Genomic DNA, 23,023 nt, shown 5'->3' on the forward strand with positions numbered 1-23,023 from the left:
AAGAACTCATAGTACTCTAAAGTCCTTCCTTGCTTGATCTTCTAGATCCTGATTATATTTCTTGGTTGCTGCTTAAGATCAGTGATCCTCTGGATTTATTGCAGGATTCATAGCTATAGCATTACATTGACACAACAGAGTTGGATGTTTTCTCTTTTTTTTTTGTTTGTTTTTTAAACAAATATTGTGGATAAGGGCACAGAATTCTATCTTATATGTTGCAGTTCTCCCTTGAAGCTCTGCTCTGAGCAGATATAGACTCTCAGTTTTAGAGTATAATTAAGAAAAAAAGTTAGAAGATTTGCTATATAGAGAGCATTATTCCGTTAAAATCAGTTGCAAGGAGGCATAACATTAAATCACAGATTTCCCCAAGATAATATTTACCGATTTCTTTAATTTCTAGATTTCTAGTGAAGGAAAAGTTTAATATGCAGAGTAGAAAAAATAAATAAGATTATAAAAGTAATCCAATGTCCTTTCCTGATAGAATTCCTTGCCTGATTTTCTTAGTCCTGATTATATTTCTAAGTTTGTGGCAAGGAGGTTTTCCTGGCACCTGTGTAGAGGAGAGGACCCAACAAGGCAAAAAGTGAGAAGAGTCCATATGTAGGTGAATGCCATTCTGAACTGATAGAATTCTGGGCATGTGAGTCACAATGTCCAGCCACAGGGCTGTTCTAACTATTCCCTGTACGTGTTCCACATTCCTCATCTCAACAGTTTTCCTCATGATGCCCCCTTAGCTCTGAAATACTTTTCTCATCATATCAACCTGTTGGAATCCAACTCATATATTTCAAGGTTTAATCTTCCTTGTCGGTGTCTTTTTTATGGTTCCTCCATTAAGTGCTCAAACCCTTTAATTGTGCTTGTTTTACCTTTATCACATCTTACTCTACTATGCAGGAAACTCTCAAATGACTGACAGAAAAGATTATAATTTGTCATTTTCTATCTCCCACAAGGCCTAGTAGAATACCCCATTCCTGGCAGCTGCAAAATGTTTGTTGAATGAAGAAACATCAGAAAAATAAATAGAAACAGCAGTGAGAGTCTTGTGATTTTTTTTTTTTTTTTGAAAACTTGAATTTCATGACAATGACCATGGTAGAATGAGATAATGAATAAAATTAAATTTCCATTTCATATTTTAAGTAAATCCTGAAGTTAATTTTTTTGGAAGAAATCTGACTAGCCCCATTGGCAACAGCAGAAGCAAACAACAGTCACTGTTTAACAGGGATATCAAATCCCTGTTGTTCAGAAGATCCAAACTATGTCATCACTATAGCTACTTGATGGAACAGATTCACATCTTTAAAAATAAGAAGGAGGAAAGCCAGTCTTCTGAAACCTTCTCTTACCTTGTGTCAATGACTGATTTCAAACTCTGCCTTTCAGCCTGTTCCAGCTGTAGATTTCTGCTTTCAATCAGATGCATTCTCTTTCTCATCTCTTCCAGTTCAGCTGTTAGCTTCTCAACTGCTATCTCCAAATCATTTTTTTTTTCCCATTCGCAGTGTCTCAGAAGTTTCTACCTTCTCTCAGAGAAGTGATTAATGAGGATATTAGCAGTAATAAATACTGTAAGAGTGGTCACAAAGTTGGTAATTTAGAAAGGCAAAAGTTGTCTTTTCGAGCTGAACTCCCATATTCCTACATTTGTACTTGGGAACATAAAAAGGAAAAGGACAAATGTCTTGAGAAGAGGGTCCTTATCTCCAGAACTTCTGCACTGCTGCTTCTATCATGCATGTTTTATCTTATTAACAATGCTTACTACAACTCTACTCCATGGGTGGATTCTATTGGTATTAATTATTCTAAGACCCATTTCCAGGTGAGACAACTGAGCCTCAGAAAGGTTCTGATTTGCCAACAGTCACATATCTATGTCTCTGGTAAAGGATTTGACTCTATCTCTATTCTGATTCCTATATATCAATGGTGAGAAACATCTTTAAAGAGCAATATAACAACAGATAAAATTGAATAGTGAATAAAATAGGTATATACATGTGGGAAACTCTGTCAGTGGAAACCTGACCTCCATTGTCATGAAAATATGCTCCAAATCATTATTAATCAGAGAAAGGCAAATTAATACAACTCTGACTACACACCTGTCAGATTGGCTAGAATGACAGGGAAAGATAATGCGGAATGTTGGAGGGCTCCAAAACAGCAGGTCCCAGAAATTCATCCACCTTAGGACTGGCAACAACACATTGACCAGAGGACAGACAATTACCAGGTATCTGCCAGGACTGATCATTTATGCTTTTATTACCAACTGTTTTCTTCTTGTTTTTAACTGAGAAGACTGTTACAGGATTGTTTTCTCCCCAAATAAATTGTTGTCTTGAGAAAGACAAAATACTTGTGTTTATTAGTTTAAATAACAAGAGAGGAGGCAGTGTTTATGTCACATGCAGAACTTTGCTTTGAAGAAAAAAGACAAGATGAAGCATGAAAAGAAGATGAAGGAGGAGGATAGAAAAGAACCCCTTTTTGAATGTTTTACATTAAGGCTTTTACAAATAATTACACATTCTTGAGTCATTTTTTAAAAAAGAAAAAAAACGGGCATCTACTATGTCCATTCATTGGAAATGATGATGCCTATTTTTTTCTACTTTAACATCACACTGCTCCTAAACATACCAAAAAACACTTTCAATGATAATAGCAAGATCAAGCCACACTAGACATTCATAATGAATGGGAATGCAAGAGTTAGGTCTTATAGCTTTGCCAGTATTGGACAAGAAACAATCATTTGAGTTAATATTTATTAGATGCTACTTACCATGTTTACTTGCAAACTAGCTCTCTGACATGAAAGAACCAAAATGAAAGATAACTAGCAGGATTCTTATGCAAGCTGAAATCTTAGCAAATGACTCCTATTTTACCAATTGACATTTAATAAAATAAAATCAGGCTTACTGAATGCTGAGAAAATGCATCTTTTAAAGAACTCTGTTCCTCTAAAGTATGAAGCTTATCCTGAAGATATCTAATTTGTAAATGTAAATCTTCTATGACAAAATCTCGGGAAAGAGTCTGTTGCATGCTGCAAAGAGTCAGAAAGGGGAAATGTTTACGTCTTATATAAAAACATAGCTTTCTATTGATCGCTACTCAGCATACTTATGTTAAGAAGTCATGCTCATATACTCAGAGGAATCCAAAGACATAAATGGTCCCATATAAACCAAAATACTGGTGGCAACAATTTCTGTAGTTATCAAGAACTGTGGTGTTTCTTTTTCTTCTTTTAAAATAAGTAAAATAATTCTCTCTCGGGGAGAAGGTAGGTTTCTCGGGGAAGGTTTTTCTTGGAGCCAGCCTTAGTATCAGTTCAGATCAATAATTACCCCAAAACGCAGCCAGGTGATAAAAGTTCAGATCTTTTATTGTCTCCAATATAGCCCGGTTAGCTTAGAGGCCTCTCTCTCTGCTTGGTTATAAGAGCTCTTGCAGTTTTGTCCTTTGCTTCTGCCTCTGCTTTCTTCTGCCTCCAGCCAGCTCCATTCTTCATGTAATTCCGGTGAAATCTGTCCGAGAGCCTCTGTTTCTTTATGAGAGAGAGGAATTGTGGGATACAAGAGAGAGGGATTATGGGTTTTCTCCCATAGTGCTCTTTGGCCCCAAGACCTTCAAGGGAGGTGTGAATTCACAAAGTTACACAGTTAACTTTGTGAACTCCCATACTTGTGAACTCCAATGAGTAAAGGTGTGAACACAAGCATTGTATTAATTAGTTCTACTTAGTACCTTGTTTCAGGTTCTGGCCCAAAACATCTTCTTGTAAGATCAGATCAATAATCTATCAAAGAACCAAAGCAGTTGGTGATCAACTAGGGCAGGGCTAAATAAATTGTGGTCCATGAACATAATGGAATAGTTTTGGATCATAAGAAATGGCCCTCTAATGTGAAATTCACAGACTATGAGGGGCAAATATATTTGATATGGAAAAAAATTCATGGACTGTATGTAATATACATGATGAGGAAAAGGTTTCTTAATTGCAAACTTGAAAGTACAACAAAAATGTCAATTAACAATATTATGCTTTAAGTAGGGTCTAAAAGAACTCTGAGGTCCCCTCTAATTCTGCAATTCTATTATTATGAGTGAGTTTTGAAAGAAAGCTGTCATTTTAATACAAAGTAGGTAAACATATTTTTAAAGATTTAGATAAGCATGTTATATTCAAACTTCTGTACTTCATTTAAATAGAAACATTCTTCTAAATAGCTTACCTCATGTGGCCTATTTCGTTTTCTAGTTCAATATTTGTTTTTCTAAGTTCTTCTAATTCTTTTTCTAAATCTGAAACATGTACTCCCATAAGTCAATCAGAAGTCACACTACTTGATTTTAATTTCTTTTGCAATGTGATTTTATCTTTATTAGACCTGTGGAATTTAAGATGTAAATCATTATTAATAACATATGCTTATATATATTTCCTTGGAAAATATCAAAGATTATATTTGAGTTTAACTAATTTATTAAAAAGTAGGAATATCATTCACATAATTCTTATAAAAACATTTAAAATACATTTCTTAAAAAGAAAAACACCTCTAGATTACAATCAGAACAAATGATACAGATTATATCTATTTTTAAATACCTTAATATTATATTGTTGCTTTAAATTCACTGAAAAGATTTCTTTCATGTATGGAGGTTCAGAAATAAATTTAACCTTACTTGGTCAAAAGCTTTTTTACAGTATTCAACTGCTTGGTTAGCGTATCCACTTCTTTTTCTTTCATTTTATTTTGCATTCCTTGAGTTTTAGCTGGCCATTTTTTACCTTCTTCCCACCTAATTAATTCTTCTTGACAGCTCTATAAAATAACAGCAGAAAAAAATAATAATAGACTTTATTTATGTTATATGAGATTGATCAAAAAAACCAAAAATCTGACATGAAAGTATCACTTTAATCCATGTACACCTAGTAAAGATGTCTGAACTTAGTAGGCAATTAGTAAATATGGTGACAGATAGAAAAGCTTGGTTAATCAATCAATACTGCTTACATATTTTTTTTCCTTTTTTGATCACTTTTAAAACAATTTCCATTCTTTAATTATGTAGCAGATCTGCAGCCTTTCAAAAGCTGCTGACTATGTATGATTCAGCATACACATCCATCTGTCCAGAAGTTCTTTCAGAAGTCAGGTATGGAACCTGCTTAGGTCAGATGATATGAACACATCAGGTATCGTCTTACTTACCTGGGTCATAAACTCTTGATGAGTCACTTTTCCCCTGTTCTTGCTAGTAAAAAGATCATTTTATTTGGCAAAGAAAAAAAGTATAAACTGAACTGCTCTGACTTCTCTCTAGTATCAGTCTTCATCATCTGATCCATTCCTACCAGAAGCCTTGTCCCTTCCCCCATGACATTAGAAAATCCATAATTCCTTCTGGTTTTCTTTATTTTCCTTCATCTTTTCCTCATTCTGAACTTCAGTACTCCTTAGAGAATGCCTGTAGGGCCACATCCTATTACTGCTCCTTTATTCCCCTTGGTACTTTTTTTTTTTTTAATTGAAGCTTTTTATTTACAAAGCATATGCATGGGTAAACTTTTGAACACTGATTCTTGCAACCTTTTGTTGCAAATTTTCCCTTCCTTCCCCCCATCCCCTCCTCTAGCTGGCAGGTAGTCCAATACATGTTAAACATGTTGAAATACATGTTAGATCCAATATATATCTAAATACTTATATAATTTATATAATTATCTTGTTGTACAAGAAAAATCAGATTAAGAAGAAAAAGAAAAAGAAAAACTGAGAAAGAAAACACAGCAAATAACAGTGAGAATGAGGATGCTATGTTGTGTTCCAAACTCTGTTCTCATAGTTCTCTTTCTGGGTGTAGCTGACTCTTTGTCACTACACAAATGGAACTGGTTTGAATCATCTCAATATTGAAGAGAGCCACTTCCATCAGAACTGATCTTCATATAATATTGTTGTTGAAGTGTATAATGATCTGATTCTGTTCATTTCACTTAGCAGCAGTTCATGTAGGTCTCTCTAAACCACTCTGAAATCATCCTGCTGATTGTTTCTTACTGAACAATAATAATATCCTATTCCACTAATCAACTGTTCTATTTCTTAGCCAGTACCAAATGGTTCTGATAACTGCTGCTTTATAATATACTTTTAAATCTGGTACAGTTAGGCCATCTTCATTTGCATTTCTTTTCATTAATTCCCTTGAAATTCTTGACCTTTTGGTCTTCCAGATGAATTTTTTTGTTATTTTTTCTAGGTCAGTAAAATAGTTTCTTGGGAGTTTGATTGGTATAGCACTAAATAAATAGATTAGTATGGGTAGTATTGTCTTTTTTATTATATTCGCTTGACCTATCCAAGAACACTTGACATTTTTCCAATTGCTTAGATCTGACTTTATTTGTGTGGAAAATGTTTTGTAGTTTTGTTCGTATAGTTCCTGACCCTCTCTTGGTAGATAAATTCCCAAATATCTTATCCTATTGACAATTATTTTGAATGGAATTTCTCTTTGTATCTCTTGCTGTTGGATTTTATTAGTGATGTATAAGAATGCTGATGATTTATATAGATTTATTTTGTATCCTGCAACTTTGCTAAAGTTGTGGATTAATTCTAACAGTTTTTTAGTTGATTTTCTCTAAATATACCATAATGTCATCTGCAAAGAGTGATAATTTGGTTTCCTCATTACCTACTCTAATTCATCTAATCTTTTTTTCTTCTCGTATTGCCAAGGCTAGCATTTCTAATACAATATTGAATAGTAATGGTGATAGTGGGCAACTTTGTTTCACCCTTGATCTTATTGGAAATGGTTCCAGCTTATGACCATTATATATGATGCTTGATGATGGTTTTAAATAGATGCTACCCACTATTTTAAGGAATTTAAGTCCATTTATTTCTATATTCTCTAATGTTTTTAATGGGAATGGGTGTTGGATTTTACCAAATACTTTTTCTGCATCTATTGAGATGATCAAATGGTTTTTCTTAATTTGGTTAATTATGCTAATAGTTTTCATAATATTGAACCAGCCCTGCATTCCTGATATAAATCCTACTTGGTCGTGGTGTATTATCCTGGGGATGATTTTCTGTAATTTCTTTGCTAATATTTTATTTAAGATTTTTTGCATCAATATTGATTAGAGAGATTGGACTATAATTTTCTTTCTCTTTTTCATCCTACCTGGTTTAGGTATTAGTACCATGTCTGTATCATAAAAAGAATTTGGTAGGAGTCCTTCATTCTCTATTTTTTCAAATAGTTTATATAGTATTGGAGTTAATTATTCTTTAAATGTTGGGTGGAATTCACATGTAAATCCATCTAGTCCTGGGATTTTTTTTCCTTAGGAAATTGATTAATAGCTTCTTCTATTTTTTTTCTAAAACAGGACTATTTAAGTAATTTATTTCCTCTTCTGTTAATCTGAGCAATCTATATTTTTGTAGAGATTTCTCCATTTCACTTAGGTTGTCAAATTTATTGGCATAAAGTTGGCCAAAATAACTCCTAATTATTGCTCTAATTTCCTCTTCATTGGTGGAAAGTGTTCCCTTTTTCATTTTGAGACTAACAACTGATTTTGCGCTTTCCTTTTTCTAATCAAATTAACTAAAAGTTGTTGATTTTTTCATAAAACCAAGTCTTACTTTTATTTATTAATTCAATAGTTTTTTACTTTCAATTTTATTGATCTCCTTTTACTTTTAGAATTTTAAGTTTGGTACTTGCCTGGTGGTTTTTAATTTGTTGTTGTTTTTTTTCTAGATTTTTTAGTTGCAAATCCAATTTACTGATCTTCTCTTTCTCTATTTTATGCAAGTTAAGCATCTAGAGATATAAAATTTCCCCTTCTTACTGCTTTGGCTGCATCCCACAAATTTTGGTATGTTGTTTTATTATTGTCATTCTCTTGGATGAAATTATTGATTATGTCTATGATTTGCTGTTTCACCCATTTATTCTTCTTTTTTTTTATTTAAATTTTATTTTATTTAATAATAACTTTGTATTGACAGAATCCATGCCAGGGTAATTTTTTACAACATTATCCCTTGCACTCGCTTATGTTTCGTTTTTCCCCTCTCTCCCTCCACTCCTCCCCCCCCCCCCAAGATGGCAAGCAGTCCTATATATGTTAAATATGTTGCAGTATATCCTAGATACAATACATATTTGCAGAACCGAACAGTTCTCCTGTTGCACAGGGAGAATTGGATTCAGAAGGTAAAAATAACTCGTCACCCTTTTATTCTTTAGGAAGAAATTATTTAGTTTCCAATTTCTTTTTCATCTATTTTCCCCTGGCCCTTTATGGAATGTAATTTTGATTGCATCACGATCTGAGAAAAATGCATTTACTATTTCTGGCTTTCTGCATTTGATTTTGAGCTCTTTATGTCCTAATATACATGGTCAATTTTTGTATAGGTTCCATGGAACTGCCGAGAAGAAAGTGTACTCCATTCAATTTTGTTCAAAGAGCTATCATATTTAGTTTTTCTAGTATTCTATTTGCCTTTTTAAACTTCTTTCTTATATATTTTGTGGTTTGATTTATCTAAATCTGAAAAAGCAAGATTGAGATCTCCTACTATTATAGTTTTGCTGTTTATTTCTTCTTGCAACTCTCTTAAGTTCTCCTTTAGGAATTTTGATACTACATCATTTGGTACATATATATTTAATATTGATATTGCTTCATTATCTATGGTATCCTTTAGCAAGATATTTTAATTACATCAATTTTTGCTTTAGTTTGATCTGACATCAGGATGGCTACCCCTGCTTTTTTTTTTTTTTAACTTCAGCTTAAGTATAGTAGATTCTGCTCCAGCCTTTTACTTATACTGCTCTGCTTTAAATGTGTTTCTTGTAAACAACATATTTAATCAGTCTGCTATCTGCTTACGTTTTATGGGAGAGTTCACCCCATTCACATTTACAGTTAAAACTACTAATTCTGTATTTCCTGCCATCTTATTAACACCAAATTATACTTTTTCCTTTCCTTTTCTTTTTTCCCTCCTCCCCAGTATTTTACTTATGAGCACCACTTGCTTTACACAGTTCTTTCTTTTTTATACCTTTCCCCTACTATTTCTCTTTTATTTAGCCTACCCCTTCCTTTTTCCCCTTTCTCCTCTCACTTTTCTATAAGATGAGAGATGTTTTTCAGTGAAACCAAATACATCTAATATTCTTTCTTTGGACCAAATCTGATGAGTAAGATTCACATGATATTCATCATCTTCCCTTCTTTCCCTCAATTATAATGTTTTCTTTGTCTCTTCCTGAGATGTAATTTCCCTCATTTTATCTCCACTTTCCCCTTTTTCTTCTGTTACAATTCCCTTTCCACCTCTAGTTTCTTTTTTATATTATAACAGTATAATTAGATTATATATGTAGTCTCAATGCATACCCATACTAGAAATGCAGTTCTTAAGAATTTTTTTTTTCTTTTTACCTTTTTATGCTTTTTTTTGAGTTCTATATTTGGAGGTCAAATTTTTTGTTTAGCTCTGGTCTTTACATCAAAAAATAAATGGAATTCACCAATTTCATTGAATGTCCATCTTCTTCCCTGAAAGAAAATGCACAATTTAGCAGGGTAATTTATTCTTGGCTGCATTCCAAGTTCCTTTGCCTTTCAGAATATCAGATTCCAGGCTGAAGATGCTAGGTCCTGAGTAATCCTATTTGGGCTCCTCAATATTTGAATTATTTGTTTCTAGTTGCTTGTAACATTCTTTCCTTGGTATCATAGTTCTAAAATTTAGCCACAATATTCCTTGGGGTTTTAATTTTGGGGTCTTTTCCAGAAGGCATTCAGCAAATTCTTTCAATTGTCATTTTACCTTCAGTTTTTATGACATCTGGGCAGTTCTCTTTGATGATTTCCTGAAAGATAGTGCTAGGCTCTTTTTTCCATCATGTATTTTATAGAATCCACTAATCCTTAGATTGCCTTTCCTAGATCTATTTTCCAGGTCAGTTATTTTCTCAATTAAATATTTTACATTTTTTTTCTATTTTTTCATTTTTTGGTTTTGCTTGACTGATTCTCATTGTCTCATTGAGTCATTCATTCCTATTTTGTTCAGTTCTGAATTTTAGTGAATTATTTTCTTCATTTACTTTTTTTTTAAACCTCTTTTTGTATTTGTCCAATTGAATTTTTAAATGAGTTGTTTTGTTCTATGGAATTTTTTTCCATTTCACAAATTCTGTTTTTTAAGGAGTTATTTTCTTTTTTTGTCTCACAAATTCTGTTTTTTTTTTTTTTTTGTTTTGTTTTGTTTTTTTTGGGGGGGAGTTGCTTTCTTTTTCCATTTTATCAAATTTATCTTTTAATGAGTTATATACTGTTCTGTTTCACTAAGCCTATTTTGTAGTGAATTTTCTTCAGAGAGTTTCTGGGTTGCCTTTTCCAGATCCTCTTGCGAAATTTTCATTTCCTTTCCCCATTTTTCTTCTAGCTCTCTTTTAAGATCCTTTTAAATTTCTTCTAGGAAACCCTTGTGTGATGGGGACCAGGTTATATTGCCTTTGGGGGGTTTATCTGGAGAGAATCATCCTTTAGTCTCCTCAGGGTCTGAAATCCATTCTCTTTTGCCATAAAATCCATTCTCTTTTGTCAATTGTTACAGTCCTCTTTACTTTTTCACTCTTTTTTTTTTTTTTTTTAAGTTAAGATCTGCCTTTAGGGCAGGGGAGGTTTTCCAAGCAGCTATAGCTGTGTTGGATCTATACTGATTCACTCCCGGTATTGGGTGACTGTGGCCAGGTCCCGTGAGATTCTAGCGTTTTGGGGTTCACTATTGATCTTTTATGTTTGTGTTGGATGTTCTGTAATTTCTCTGCTGATCTACTGGCTTGCAACTAGGGCAGCAATTCATCACTGCAGCTTCTCTGCCACACGAACTCCATACCACTGGAATATTAAGGCAGTTCACTGAGTGCCACTGAATACTGGGGTTAGAAATCACAATTCCAAACTTAGTACACTAAGGACTTTGACTAAAAGCTCCAAAGAGGAAATGGCAAGGAACAGAGACTGGTTAGAACTTGATCTTTTACCTGGAATCTTGAGCAAGATAGTCTTCAGGAAATGATAAAACTGGTCATGATTTAGTACTTCTAGATTTACAGTCTAGGATAGTTAAAATAGCTCAGGGTTATGGAAACTTGGAAAATGGGGTTTACAGTCATATCTAACAAGGTGTTAACCCAGGTGAATTGATGAGATTATGATTCTCTGGTTCACATATATACTTAGTATGGTGATGTAATGGTTCTCTAGTTCACACATATTCAGTGTGCTGTAATGATGTAATTGTACTAAGATATATAAGAGCTGAGAAGGACTGGAAATGAGACAATCCATTTTTTACCTCCTCCTGGTGGCTCTTCTACCCTCCTCCACTAAAATTAAGATGGGGCCAGAATAAAGACTCTAGACTATATTCCTTATCATTCTCATGGTATTTATCCTGCTGAGACTAAGGCCTGTCAGAAGAACCTCCAGAAAACTAGCCTGAACATTACAGAAAAATGCCCTGACACTTAATGGAAAAGTGTCATTAACAATTAAAAAAAAAAATCAAGCCTCTCATGATTAGTTTGAAATTTTATAGTTTAAATTTTGAAATCCATAGCTTGAAATCATTAACAGGTATTACAAACAGGAACAATAAAAACTACAAAAAATAATACATTGTACTTGGTCTTAAAAAGTTTACACAAATCAATATACAAAATCATCTTCAACTATACGTGATGATATATTCTAGTGGTTTTTCAAAATTTATACAAATCACGTACCCTGAAACATTTTACAAAGAGTGGCGTTTTTTCCTCCTTAATAACATTTATTTAAATGCATTGTTTCAAACAAGTACAGGCCTGTATATAGCAAACTCATTCTCTGTGAAAGGCAATTAAAAATATAACAGCAATGTATATTATATTTATTTTAGGTGTGTGAATAAGAAATCTCCTTATTAGTAGTAAGTTCATTTCAAATCATTGTAAGGACGTGACTTTCCCCACATGAACCTAATTCCCATGTAAACCATGAGAACCCAATCAAGGAAGGACATGACTCCCCCTGTGAGGACTTGACTGCTCTCTCACCCCAAGAGCATATATTTTAACTCCTTCTCCTATAAAAACCTGACCGTTCCTTGACCCATAAGAACATATATTTCAACTCTTTCCTTTTTAATCTATAAGACAGGCATGTACCACCTGTGTTTTAGCTCCAATTATATGATTCCAGGAACTCACCACTCCTTGGAACTGTTGCTGTTGATAAGGACTGGCCCCCTTATCAATGCAACATTTGATTATAACCACCTGGAGCCCTAGTTGGTGCGTCCTTGTCTTAGATGAGGTCTTCATTTGGCCCAAAGCCTTCTTTGTTTGGACCCCTATAAAGAGTGGGCAAAGCATTCTCCACTTTTGAAGCCTCACCTATGGAGATGACGATCTGCCTAGGACTTTCCCAATCGAGACTCACAGGCTGAAATATCGGGGCCTTCCCAGCCGTCCAATTAGAGTTGAAGCTCCCTCGATCGTACTGAGTAATGTATTCCCTCTCTTTCTCTGCTATTTTAATCATAATCCTTATTATTCTTTGCCTCTTGTGTATTATTTGCTGTATGTGTTGTTATTGCAAGCATTCTATCCCGTGCATTGTATAATTAAATTTTACTTTTACTTTAACTGAGCCTGAGAGTGTCATTTATAAAAGCGGATTCGAACTTCTCTTAAAAATCATATAACATTAATATAACAGTGTGCATAATTTATTTTAGTCACAAAAATGTGGGCTAGTGCTAATTTTAATGACATAGAGGCAGAAGAGGAAAAAGGGTAGCCTCTAAAAAAAAAAATCCAAATAATTTCTTGGGGAGAATAAAGGTAGAGGTGTAAAGAGATATCTTTCCTATTTACGTATTTCAGTAGAATAAAGAATTCCTAAATTTTAAGGCAATAAAAGACCCTAAGGTAAGTGTTTCTTTAAAAGGATCATATCAAATGTTCTTACTTTCAACCAAACATTATTAGCCAAGGAAGGCAATGATGAAGACAATGTTTCAGAGCTAATTTTGTCAAATTTTCCCAAGATTAAAAAAATATATAGAATTAGAACAATATTCAGGTCTCATAATTCCAAGTAAGCTACATGCCTAAAATACAAAATTTCTAAAATGAATAACTGAGAACACTAATAATTAGACAGATAAAAAATTTGATGTTATTATATATTAAGTAAAATACTGCTGAATAATGTTTATATTCAGTTTAAAATAATTGCTCTTGGTTTCTGGCACATAGAAGCAGCCTAGTTTAGCAGACAGAATGCCAGACTTGCAATTGAGGATAAATTGGATTGAAATTCTGCTTCTAATTCTTCACTGAACCTCTCTGATGATCAATTTCCTTATTTATAAAATAGGGATAATCCCTGCAGTACCTACTTCACATGATTATGAAGCTCAAGTGGGATAAAGTATATTAAAAAGTCTCTTGTGTATTTTTAAATATTATATAAATGTCATTTACTTTTCCTAGACTTTTGAGGTCTTATGCTCCTTTAAATCATAATAGTGAAGACATCAAAAATTCAAATGTTTGGCCATGGATATTTTAGATAAATTTATAGTTTGTTACAGTTTGTTAAGAACATAGCATTATTTTCAAAAAGGAATTTCTATTATTAATGACAGACACAAAATTCACGATAGTGACAAAAAGCAAGTACAAAGACAGATGATCTATATTCTAGACATCTTTTCTTAGAAAAGCTATTTTCTCCCCCCTCACCAGAAACTTTTCAAAACAATGTATCCTTCCCATCCTTCCCAGTTTTCTGAATTTACTAAAATTCAAATGATTTGTATTGTCATCAATTTGGACATTTTTCCCATGAAGCAAATTGTAACTTGCTAATGCCCAGCCAGGGCTTTTCTTTTTTCCTCTAGTCAAACTGTTAAGGCTTGCTCTTTTCATGAAACCTGATCTAGTCTTTCAGTCATACATTTTTATACACTATTCTTCAAAGTTCCTTATTTGTCTGCTCACATTGCCAGTGCCATCTTTCTCCATCGAACTCAAATGCAATTCTTTGGAGACTGCTATGTTCCATATCTGAGAAGTCTTATATACACATATACTACTTTGAATGAAGCTTAAAACTCTTCTCATTCCCTTTCTCCCTAATTATTACTCCTTATTCTCTGGCTCCTTTCCTTATGAATAAGCTCTCACCTCCCCCATCCTTAAATTTTTTACTTGATTACATCTTTTCTAAGTGCCTTACTACTCTTCTCACCCCCTTTCTTTCTTCCTCCCTCCCTTACTTACAAAAGCTCTTAAAACCATTTTTGTTTTCTCTTTTGCATCTCTGAACCCTCTCAAGATATCTTGGGGTTTATTGGCTAGATTACTTTCTTGAAACTATGTTTTAAACCAAAACCATTATGATTTTCATTGGACATCAATAGGTGCTAGGCCAACCTGCATTTGCTTATAATTAGGGTCCCCACAGATTCAGATTGAATGTAAATAGCAGCCATTTCTCCTTTGACCAGAAACCCTGAGGGTCTTCCCCTCCTAGATTCATTCATTTTATATATATATATATATATATATATATATATATATATATATATATATATATATATATTGTTGTTGTTGTTTGTTTGTTTGGACTAGGTAAAAGAGGAGGTTCTTTGCCTCAATTGCTATTTAGCCTTAGTCACAAATAGCAAATTGCTATTTGTCCAGTCAAACAGAGATCTGTTGAAGACTTTACATTAAAAAGGCCAAGGTCTCCATTTCATACATGGCCATCTCCAGTCATTTGGATCTATATCTTGTTACTGGATCCAGATGGCTCTGAATAGAAAAGTGCAGCAGGTGTGTCATGGCATCACCTTCCTCTTGTCATGGTCCTCTTCAAGAATGAAGGACAAACAACAACCTCTCTTTCACACCAAGACTCTGAGAAAAGGCAGCCTGTATTCATTGTCTGTATTTTTTCACCTCACAGTTACTTCTCTCTCTGGAATAATTACCAATCGCACAGCCTTGTTAGCACTCATTCACTTAGACCTCTGGTAATGCTTAACAACCATCTTTCTCTTTTAGTTTTCAGAATTGTGTTCCCTTCTGGTCCTGACCTATCCATCTCAGTTTCTTTTACGCCTATTCTCCTATTCTTATATCTATCTATCTATCTATCTATCTATCTATCTATCTATCTCAGGACCCTCTTCTTTTCTTCTCCATACTTTCTTGATGATCTCACTGGATGCCATGAGTTTATCATCTCTATGCCGATGATTGCAGATTTCATTTATACATCTTTTATATACAAATATACACCATCCTATTATCTCCCCTTATCCATAGGAACCTTCAAGTTATATCCAAAAGAACCTTTATTATCTTTTCTAATCTCTGTCCTCTTTTTCTAACTTTCCCATTTCTGTTTTAGGGTACAGTTTCTAGTCATTCCAGTTTGTTCCCCTAGTCTTCCACTCATCAAAAAAGCTGTCAACTCTAATCAATGCTACAGCTATAACATGAGAGACTTCAGAGATTTCAGAGAGGCCTGGAGAGACTTACATGAACTGATTGATGCTGAGTAAAATGTGCAGAACCAGGAGATCATTGTACATGGCACTATCAAGATTATAAGATGCTCAATTCTGATGGATGCAGCTCTTCTCAACATGGATACCAGTTCCAATGATCTTATAATAAGAGCCATCTACAACTAGAAAGAAGACTGTGGGAACTGAGTGGGATCACAACATAGCATTTTCACTTATGATAGGCACTATGTATATGCAAGCAGCATTTATTTTATCCTTAGCTAGTACAATGTCTGGCACACTGCAGACACCATATTACCAAGTTACCCCATATAATTTGTAAATTCAGCACTTGGCTAACACAATGCTGGGACACAGTAGGTAATAAAGAAATATTGGCTCTATCTATCTGGATACCCAGATTTTGCTTAGCACTATGTGAAACACAACAGGTGCCATGTAAATGATAGCCATTATAATCTTTAATCTCAGCACTACGTAACACAATACCTGGCTCACGATAAACGCAATATAATTATATTTTGCATATAATTTGTAGCCCAGCACTGACGAGCACAGTTCCTGGCTCACGGTAGGAGCTTAACGACTCCTCTTCGGACCTGCCCAGGTGCACGGAGCACTGGAAAGGATTGAAGTATTGAACCCAAGTCTTGCAGAATCGAATCCACTATTTCACAACGCACCGAGCCTGTTTCTCCCTGGGCTCAGAGGTGCGGGAAATCAAGGAAAGAGGAAACTAGGGTGGGGTGGGAGATGGGGGTTAGGTGGGGGGGTGTATTTTTCCCTCCCCCTCTCCTTTCCAATAGGTGGCCGCATTTCCTCTCGCAATTAGTTGAAGCAAAAGAAACTTTTTTTCACCCCGCGCAGATGATCACAGCGAAACCGGGGCTGGGGAGGGTAAAGTTGGGGCGCTGCTCCACCACGGTCCTCCTCCCTCGCTTTCCGAGAGGGTTGAAGGAGAGGAGGAAATAGCGGCCGGGCAGGCTGAGGGGGAGGTAACCACAGGGCTCTACGCTCACGAATCCCGCGCCAGGTGTTTCTTACCTATCTCCCTTCCCCCCCCTCCTCCCCCGCTCCAAGGAGCCGAGGAGACGAGAAAAGTCAACTCTACACACTAGTCCCACGGGAAACTTCTCCTTTTCTCACTGCAAGGAGCGCGGCTCGAGACGCTCCAGGGACGATCCTCATGCGCTTCAGACGCAGGGCAGCCCATGCCGGGAACCGGACAGCTCCGTGTACTCGCTCAGGACTACATTTCCCGGTATGCGATGCATTCTGAGAATCAGAGTCCTCATTTCATCTCCGGTCCCCTCACTTCGAACTCGGGTCGTAAAGCATCGCCCCGCAGTCGTGAAATGTAGGCTCAGCATCCGGGACGCTGGGCCGAGCCCGGTTAAGAGGAGGGTGGCGCTTTATACATCCACTGGGTGGGAACCATCGGGTCGCCTAGCAGCAACAGTTGCCGCTGCCGCCGCCGCCACCGCCGCCGCCGCCGCCGCCCTCAGGAATAGACCCGCGGTGGAGGCGCAGCGCGGGAGCTGCAGCCTAAATTGACAGAGAAGGGCGGGGGCTCTGCGGTACTTTCCCGCCATCACCTCCAGACACTGGTCAGTGCAGTGAGCCGGGGAGCCCTCCCGACTCTCCCTCCCTTCCCCCGCTAGATGCTCCCTGCCCCAATATCGCAACCTGTGCGCCCACCGGTAGATGCCACTTCTCGAGTCCCGGATTAGGAGTCAGTCTGGAGGAGTGGGAGGTGTGGGAGGTGCGGAGGCGGCATCCCGCATCCCAAATCTCTCCGGGCCTCAGTTACTCTTTAAAATCACGGTGGCATCTCTGAAGATGCCTTGGAGCTCTAAATCCGCGAGGTCTTCCAGAGAAGGCCGGGGTAATGCTTATTCTGGACTGTGGGAGGCAGGGTCGGGAACTGCCCCCTAATTTATTGATCTCCAACACCACTTTCCATTACTGCTAGTGAGAGCCCGACTGTTTTGTTTTCACTGTTCTTCCCCCAGGACCGGACTATTCACCTCACCTCTGCCCCCTGGCTTCCTTCAAGTTCTCAACCAGAATCTTATCCCCAGGGTTTGGGGAGATAGTCGCCTTTCATTCATTATTAGGTACAAAGTATCTTGCTTGTGTCTGAGGTGTAACTTTGTTGCTTTCTGCTGGTGCCCTTCCCCTTCTCATCCTGGGAGTTCCTTGGAGCTTTCTTTTGTTTGCTCCAGGTTTAGCTCCATGCTTTGGCATGTAATAGATACCTAATGAATGTTTCAGGATTTATTTCGATAAGAAATCTTTTTTTTTTTTTTTAAAGTAGAAAAAACGTTTTATTTATGTGGAAAAAGCTACAGTAAGTAAGTATCCGTGAGAATATATTACCTGTAGGTACGAAAAAAAATCAAATCTTCCTACTTAGCAGCGCAATTCACATTGCAATAAAATTTAAGTCAAATATGCAACAAAATGAAATGGAGAAAAAGTTTTTCTCCATAATCAGCATACTGAGAATTTTAGTGCAAAAGATCATGTTAAGTTTTAAGAACCTGCAATCAGTCTTAAGGAATATGTTAAGCAAGAGGAGGCGCCTAACGTGTTCATTCGTTTCATTAGTAACAGTTGTATTTTGTCAATACTGTGCACAGGAAGACAAAGTCAAATGAGTTTACTTACATGGCAAATAAAATATATTTAGTCTATAAAATAAAAAATAAAACGGAGGACATCTTAGACAAACACATACAGTTTCTCATGTAAAATCATATAGTATCAACAAAAAGTAATTTGGTTGTTTTACAACTGCACTATGGATCAAAAAAATCAGTAAGTCTTTTGCAAAATTTATAAAAGGATAAATACTCTCATCACAGTATTAAGATTATGTTTGGAAGTTTGCTTTGTATTACTCCAGAAACACTTTTCAAATAGATAAAAATCAAAATGTTTCAGGGTTCACTGGTGCTCAATTTACTTATAGTAATTCTCTCTCATGTCTGTTATATTTTTTTCCTTGTCAGATTTATGTATCTGTGCAATATCTAGTACTAAGGTGTCATCCATATTTGGACCACAAAGTAGTGAACATATGGACCACAAAACTTTTGATACAGTCAAAGCTGGTAATCACTGCGACCTCAGGATTTCAAGACAAATTTTTCCAGTGCTATTTATGTTGGTGGCTTAAAAGAGTAGTCTGTTGGGAAATGTACAGTGAGACTCCACCTGTTAGGAGGTCGCATAATAGTTGTTTGCCAGTGGAACAGATCATTTCCCACAGTTCTGCTGAGCACTGGGCAGGAGGCTCTAGCTGCAAATCACTTAATTCTATCTGGATCTGCTTCAATTCCTAGGATCCGGGGCTGGGGAATAGGGAGGAAAGGGAGGAGGGGTGTTAGGCTCCTCCAGCCTCAGGTGGCAGGGTTAGGGTGCAAACCTGAGTGTGAGGAGTGCCTGCACCTCCCTCCCCCAACTTTGTTAGAAGTGGTTCTTTTCTTCTTCAGATAGAAAGGCATTCCCCCATGGCTCCTGAAATGGAATCTTTTTAACTCTTTTCTTACCAGGAGTCATCTACCCTGAAAGGGGTACCATTTAGAGAGAGGCAACTGGTGGGAGTGCAAAAAGTGTTAAAGTTGGGAAGAATTCTGTGCTGCCTGAGCTTCAGTTTTCCATCCAGTTATTCCATTAATATTTCCTACCTGCCAAAGTTGTTGTGAAGAATAAAATAAAATAAAATAACTTGCCATTATAAACACATGAATTTATATCTTGTGATTATTAGCTTCTTAATGGGTTGTTGTTTATTCAGTGTTTTTTTCTTTGCCCCATGCTAGAGTGGTTTGTCATTTTCTTTCCAGCTCATTTTACAGATGGGAAACTGAGGTAAACAGGCTTAGGTGAATTGCCCAGGGTCATACAGCCAGTAGGTGTGATTCCAGGCTTGATACTTTATATGTCTAGCTGCCTGGTGCTCTGTAAACATCCTCAGACCCTCATTTGTACAAATGTAATACAGGATAGGACAACAGGAAATGGTGGTACCCTGTCCCATTTCCACTTGATTGTAATTAAACCAGGTCTCTTGTGTTTTGAAAGCCTTTTGTTTCATGTGTTTAGAGATTATGAATTTTTGTGATAGTAGCATCTATTAAAAACATTTTATGAATAAGTATCATATTGGGAATATTGTAGGCAAGTTTGGTCTGTGATGACAATTCTTGTTCCAATGTTTCTGAACATTTGGAGGTCCATATAATGTGGACATTTGTTGTCTGTTAATCCATGAAAATGGATTTCTTTTTTTTTTTTACATTAGTTTTATTTTATTTTTATTTGCTTAATTGGGATTAAGTAACTTGCCCAGGGTCACAGAACTAAGAAGTATTAAATATCTGAATCAGAATTGAACTCAGATCTCTTGACTTCAGGACTGATGCTCTATCTACTGTGCTATCTGACTGTCTTCCCTTTTAATATATATATATTTTAATTTAAATTTTATTTTATTTAATAATAACTTTGTATTGACAGAATCCATGCCAGGATAATTTTTTTTTACAACATTATCCCTTGCACTCGCTTATGTTTCGTTTTTTTCCCCTCCCTCCCTCCACCCCACCCCCCCAAGATGGCAAGCAGTCCTATATATGTTAAATATGTTGCAGTATATCCTAGATACAATACATATTTGCAGAACCGAACAGTTCTCCTGTTGCACAGGGAGAATTGGATTCAGAAGGTAAAAATAACTCGGGAAGAAAATCAAAAATGCAAATAGTTCACATTCATTTCCCAGTGTTCCTTCTTTGGGTATAGCTGTTTCTGTGCATCATTTATCCATTGAAACTCAGTTAGGTCTCTTTGTCATAGAAATCCACTTCCATCAGAATACATCCTCATACAATATCGTTGTCGAAGTGTATAATGATCTCCTGGTTCTGCTCATCTCACTTAGCATCAGTCCATGTAGGTCTCTCCAAGCCTCTCTGTATTCATCCTGCTGGTCATTCCTTACAGAGCAATAATATTCCATAACATTCATATACCACAATTTACCCAGCCATTCTCCAATTGATGGGCATCCATTCAATTTCCAGTCATGAAAATGGATTTCTAATTCAATTCTAGCTAGCTGGTCTTGTGGTGTTATATATATATACTCAATTCAGTTATATATTTAGGTGCTAAATTTTTACAGCAAAAAATGGAATTCACTGTTTGCCCACATTACCTGGATCAATAAGTCTGGTCTTATTACTATTATTGTTATTGTTATTATAATTCTCATTGTTAAGAAATTTTTCCTCAACATCAATTCACATTTTTGCCAGTAGTTCTCATTGCTCATAGTTTTTCCTTTTGGAGCTTATAAATTTAATTGGGCTCTTTATTCAAATCACTGTGATATTAAGTATACATCTACAATAGAAAGCTCGAGATTTAGAACTAGAAAAGATCTTATCTGTCACTTAGTCCAACTTCCTCATTTTACAATTGAGAAATTAAGGCCCAAATAGGTTAATTACCTATCCAGGGTAAAACAGTTGGTAAATGATAAAGTCAAGATTTGAACTCAGATCCTCTGACTTGAAATATAACATTTTTTCCACTGTGCTTAACTGCTTCTAATTCTAGTGGATCTCTTCCAATTTTGCTTTAGTGAATTTTACCCATTTTGCTGTTTTTTTTTCCTTTGTTTATATTAGCCATGTTTTATATCATTATGTTTAATGTGGACATGCCGATATATATATATATATATATATATATATATATTGTTGTAGGTCCATAGACAACAGTGAAAGAAATCAAGATGCCTTTGGATTGGAAAACATTATGGAGAGTTAACCCAGATGACTTGCCTCGCCAAGAAGAATTAGCAGATGATTTACTGGTTTCTCTATCTAAGGTATTTTAAAAAAATATATTAAAATATTCATGGTTAAAATAAAATGCTCTAAAAAATCATGGACTTCTGAATTGTTAGAACTGGAAGGATCTTTTTACTTTTATATTTGATTGACTTAAGTTTTATGAAGACCATTAAGTGGTAATAAAATCTATTTTCTTCCATGGGGAAGAAGTGAGAGAATATTAGAGCCAGAATACTATATACTCAGTCAAAATCCATTAATATGTTGGGTACTTTTACTTGTTTACTTTGTTTTTCTTTGTTTCAAGAGAAGAGAGGATAGAATAATAGTAACAATGAATTAAAAAAAAAAGGAATAATGAATAATGGTTGCTACTTTGTTTACATAGGTTGAAGTAAAAGACTTGAAAGATGAAAATCAAGAAAATGTGGTCCATCTTTTCCAAATCACTCAATCTTTAATGAAGGTTTGTATCAAGCAGAATAATCCTTACTGGTCTTTAAATTATACTTTGTATAATCCACATTACCACATATTAATAAAACTCAACCTTTTTGACATTCATTAAATGCTTACTTTTGCAAGGCAATAGGAATAAAAGGGTGGGGAGACAGACTGCCAAATATATATGTGTGTGTATGTATGTGTATATATATGTATATATATATGTGTATATATATGTATATATATATACATATATATACATACATACACACACACATGTTAATGGAGTAGCAGAATTTGAAAGTAATAAGAAGATTTGAGGTGGGAGAGATCCACTTACAATTGGAGGGCTCTAGGAAGCATTGTGTAGAAGTGATATTTGAAAATAGATTTTGCAGAATAGAGGAGAATACATTTGGAAAGAATCAATTCTTGGTCTAGGACAAAGCTTTTTAAACTGTGGGTTGTGATCCCATATGGGGTTATGTAAGTGAATGTGGGGTCCATAAAATGATGGTTTATTATCAGCAAATGTTTGATTTATATGCTTATTTTATATACCTATATATTTGGAGTCATATAAACATTTCTCAGGCAAAAAGAGATTGTGTGTGAAAAAAGTTTAAGAATCCCTAGTCCAGGGGACAATATGATAGAGGCTAAGAGATGGGAGAAAGTGAGATAGGGACAGCAATACATAATCTAGTGTAGCTGGAGCAAAAAGTATATTAGAGAAGCAAAATAAAGAAAGAACACATACAGTTAGGTTGGAGTTTGATTGTGGTGGGTCTTGAATGTTTTATATGGGAGACAAGAAGGAGCCATTGAAAGTTTTTTGAGTAAGAAGTGACAAAGAAGTATACTAAGAAGCTTACATGAGTGATATGAAATCAGAGGGAAGATAATGGAAGTAAAAAGGCTCATAAAAGATGGTTGCTGTGGACCAGAAGAGATAATGAAGACCTGAACTAGGACCTTTCAACAACAGTAATAATGGAAAAGAGAATGGAA

At 35.6% G+C, this 23,023-nt stretch overlaps 1 protein-coding gene, 1 long non-coding RNA gene and 1 pseudogene across 2 annotated transcripts in view; 1 reads left to right on the plus strand and 2 right to left on the minus strand.

Annotated features, from left to right (window-relative positions):
* Window positions 1-3,403: 3,403 nt before the first annotated feature.
* LOC127564503 (uncharacterized) lies at window positions 3,404-4,919 on the minus strand. Its single transcript, XR_007954285.1, has 3 exons — window positions 4,732-4,919; window positions 4,275-4,430; window positions 3,404-3,583 (listed from the first exon to the last, which is right to left on the minus strand). It is a non-coding gene; the product is annotated as an uncharacterized LOC127564503 (long non-coding RNA).
* Window positions 4,920-15,109: 10,190 nt separating this feature from the next.
* LOC127538738 (centrosomal protein of 290 kDa-like) overlaps window positions 15,110-23,023 on the plus strand; it is an 80,990-nt gene continuing 73,076 nt past the window's right edge. Inside the window, exons 1-3 of the mRNA XM_051962485.1 lie at window positions 15,110-17,308; window positions 21,479-21,603; window positions 21,957-22,034. Coding sequence (XP_051818445.1) covers window positions 21,508-21,603; window positions 21,957-22,034 — 174 coding nt within the window. The 5' untranslated portion in view covers window positions 15,110-17,308; window positions 21,479-21,507. The remainder of the gene's footprint in view (window positions 17,309-21,478; window positions 21,604-21,956; window positions 22,035-23,023) is intronic.
* LOC127538736 (ubiquitin-conjugating enzyme E2 D1-like) lies at window positions 18,670-19,210 on the minus strand (annotated as a pseudogene).

This window comes from Antechinus flavipes, chromosome 5 (genome assembly GCF_016432865.1).
Source record: "Antechinus flavipes isolate AdamAnt ecotype Samford, QLD, Australia chromosome 5, AdamAnt_v2, whole genome shotgun sequence".
NCBI lineage: Eukaryota > Metazoa > Chordata > Mammalia > Dasyuromorphia > Dasyuridae > Antechinus > Antechinus flavipes.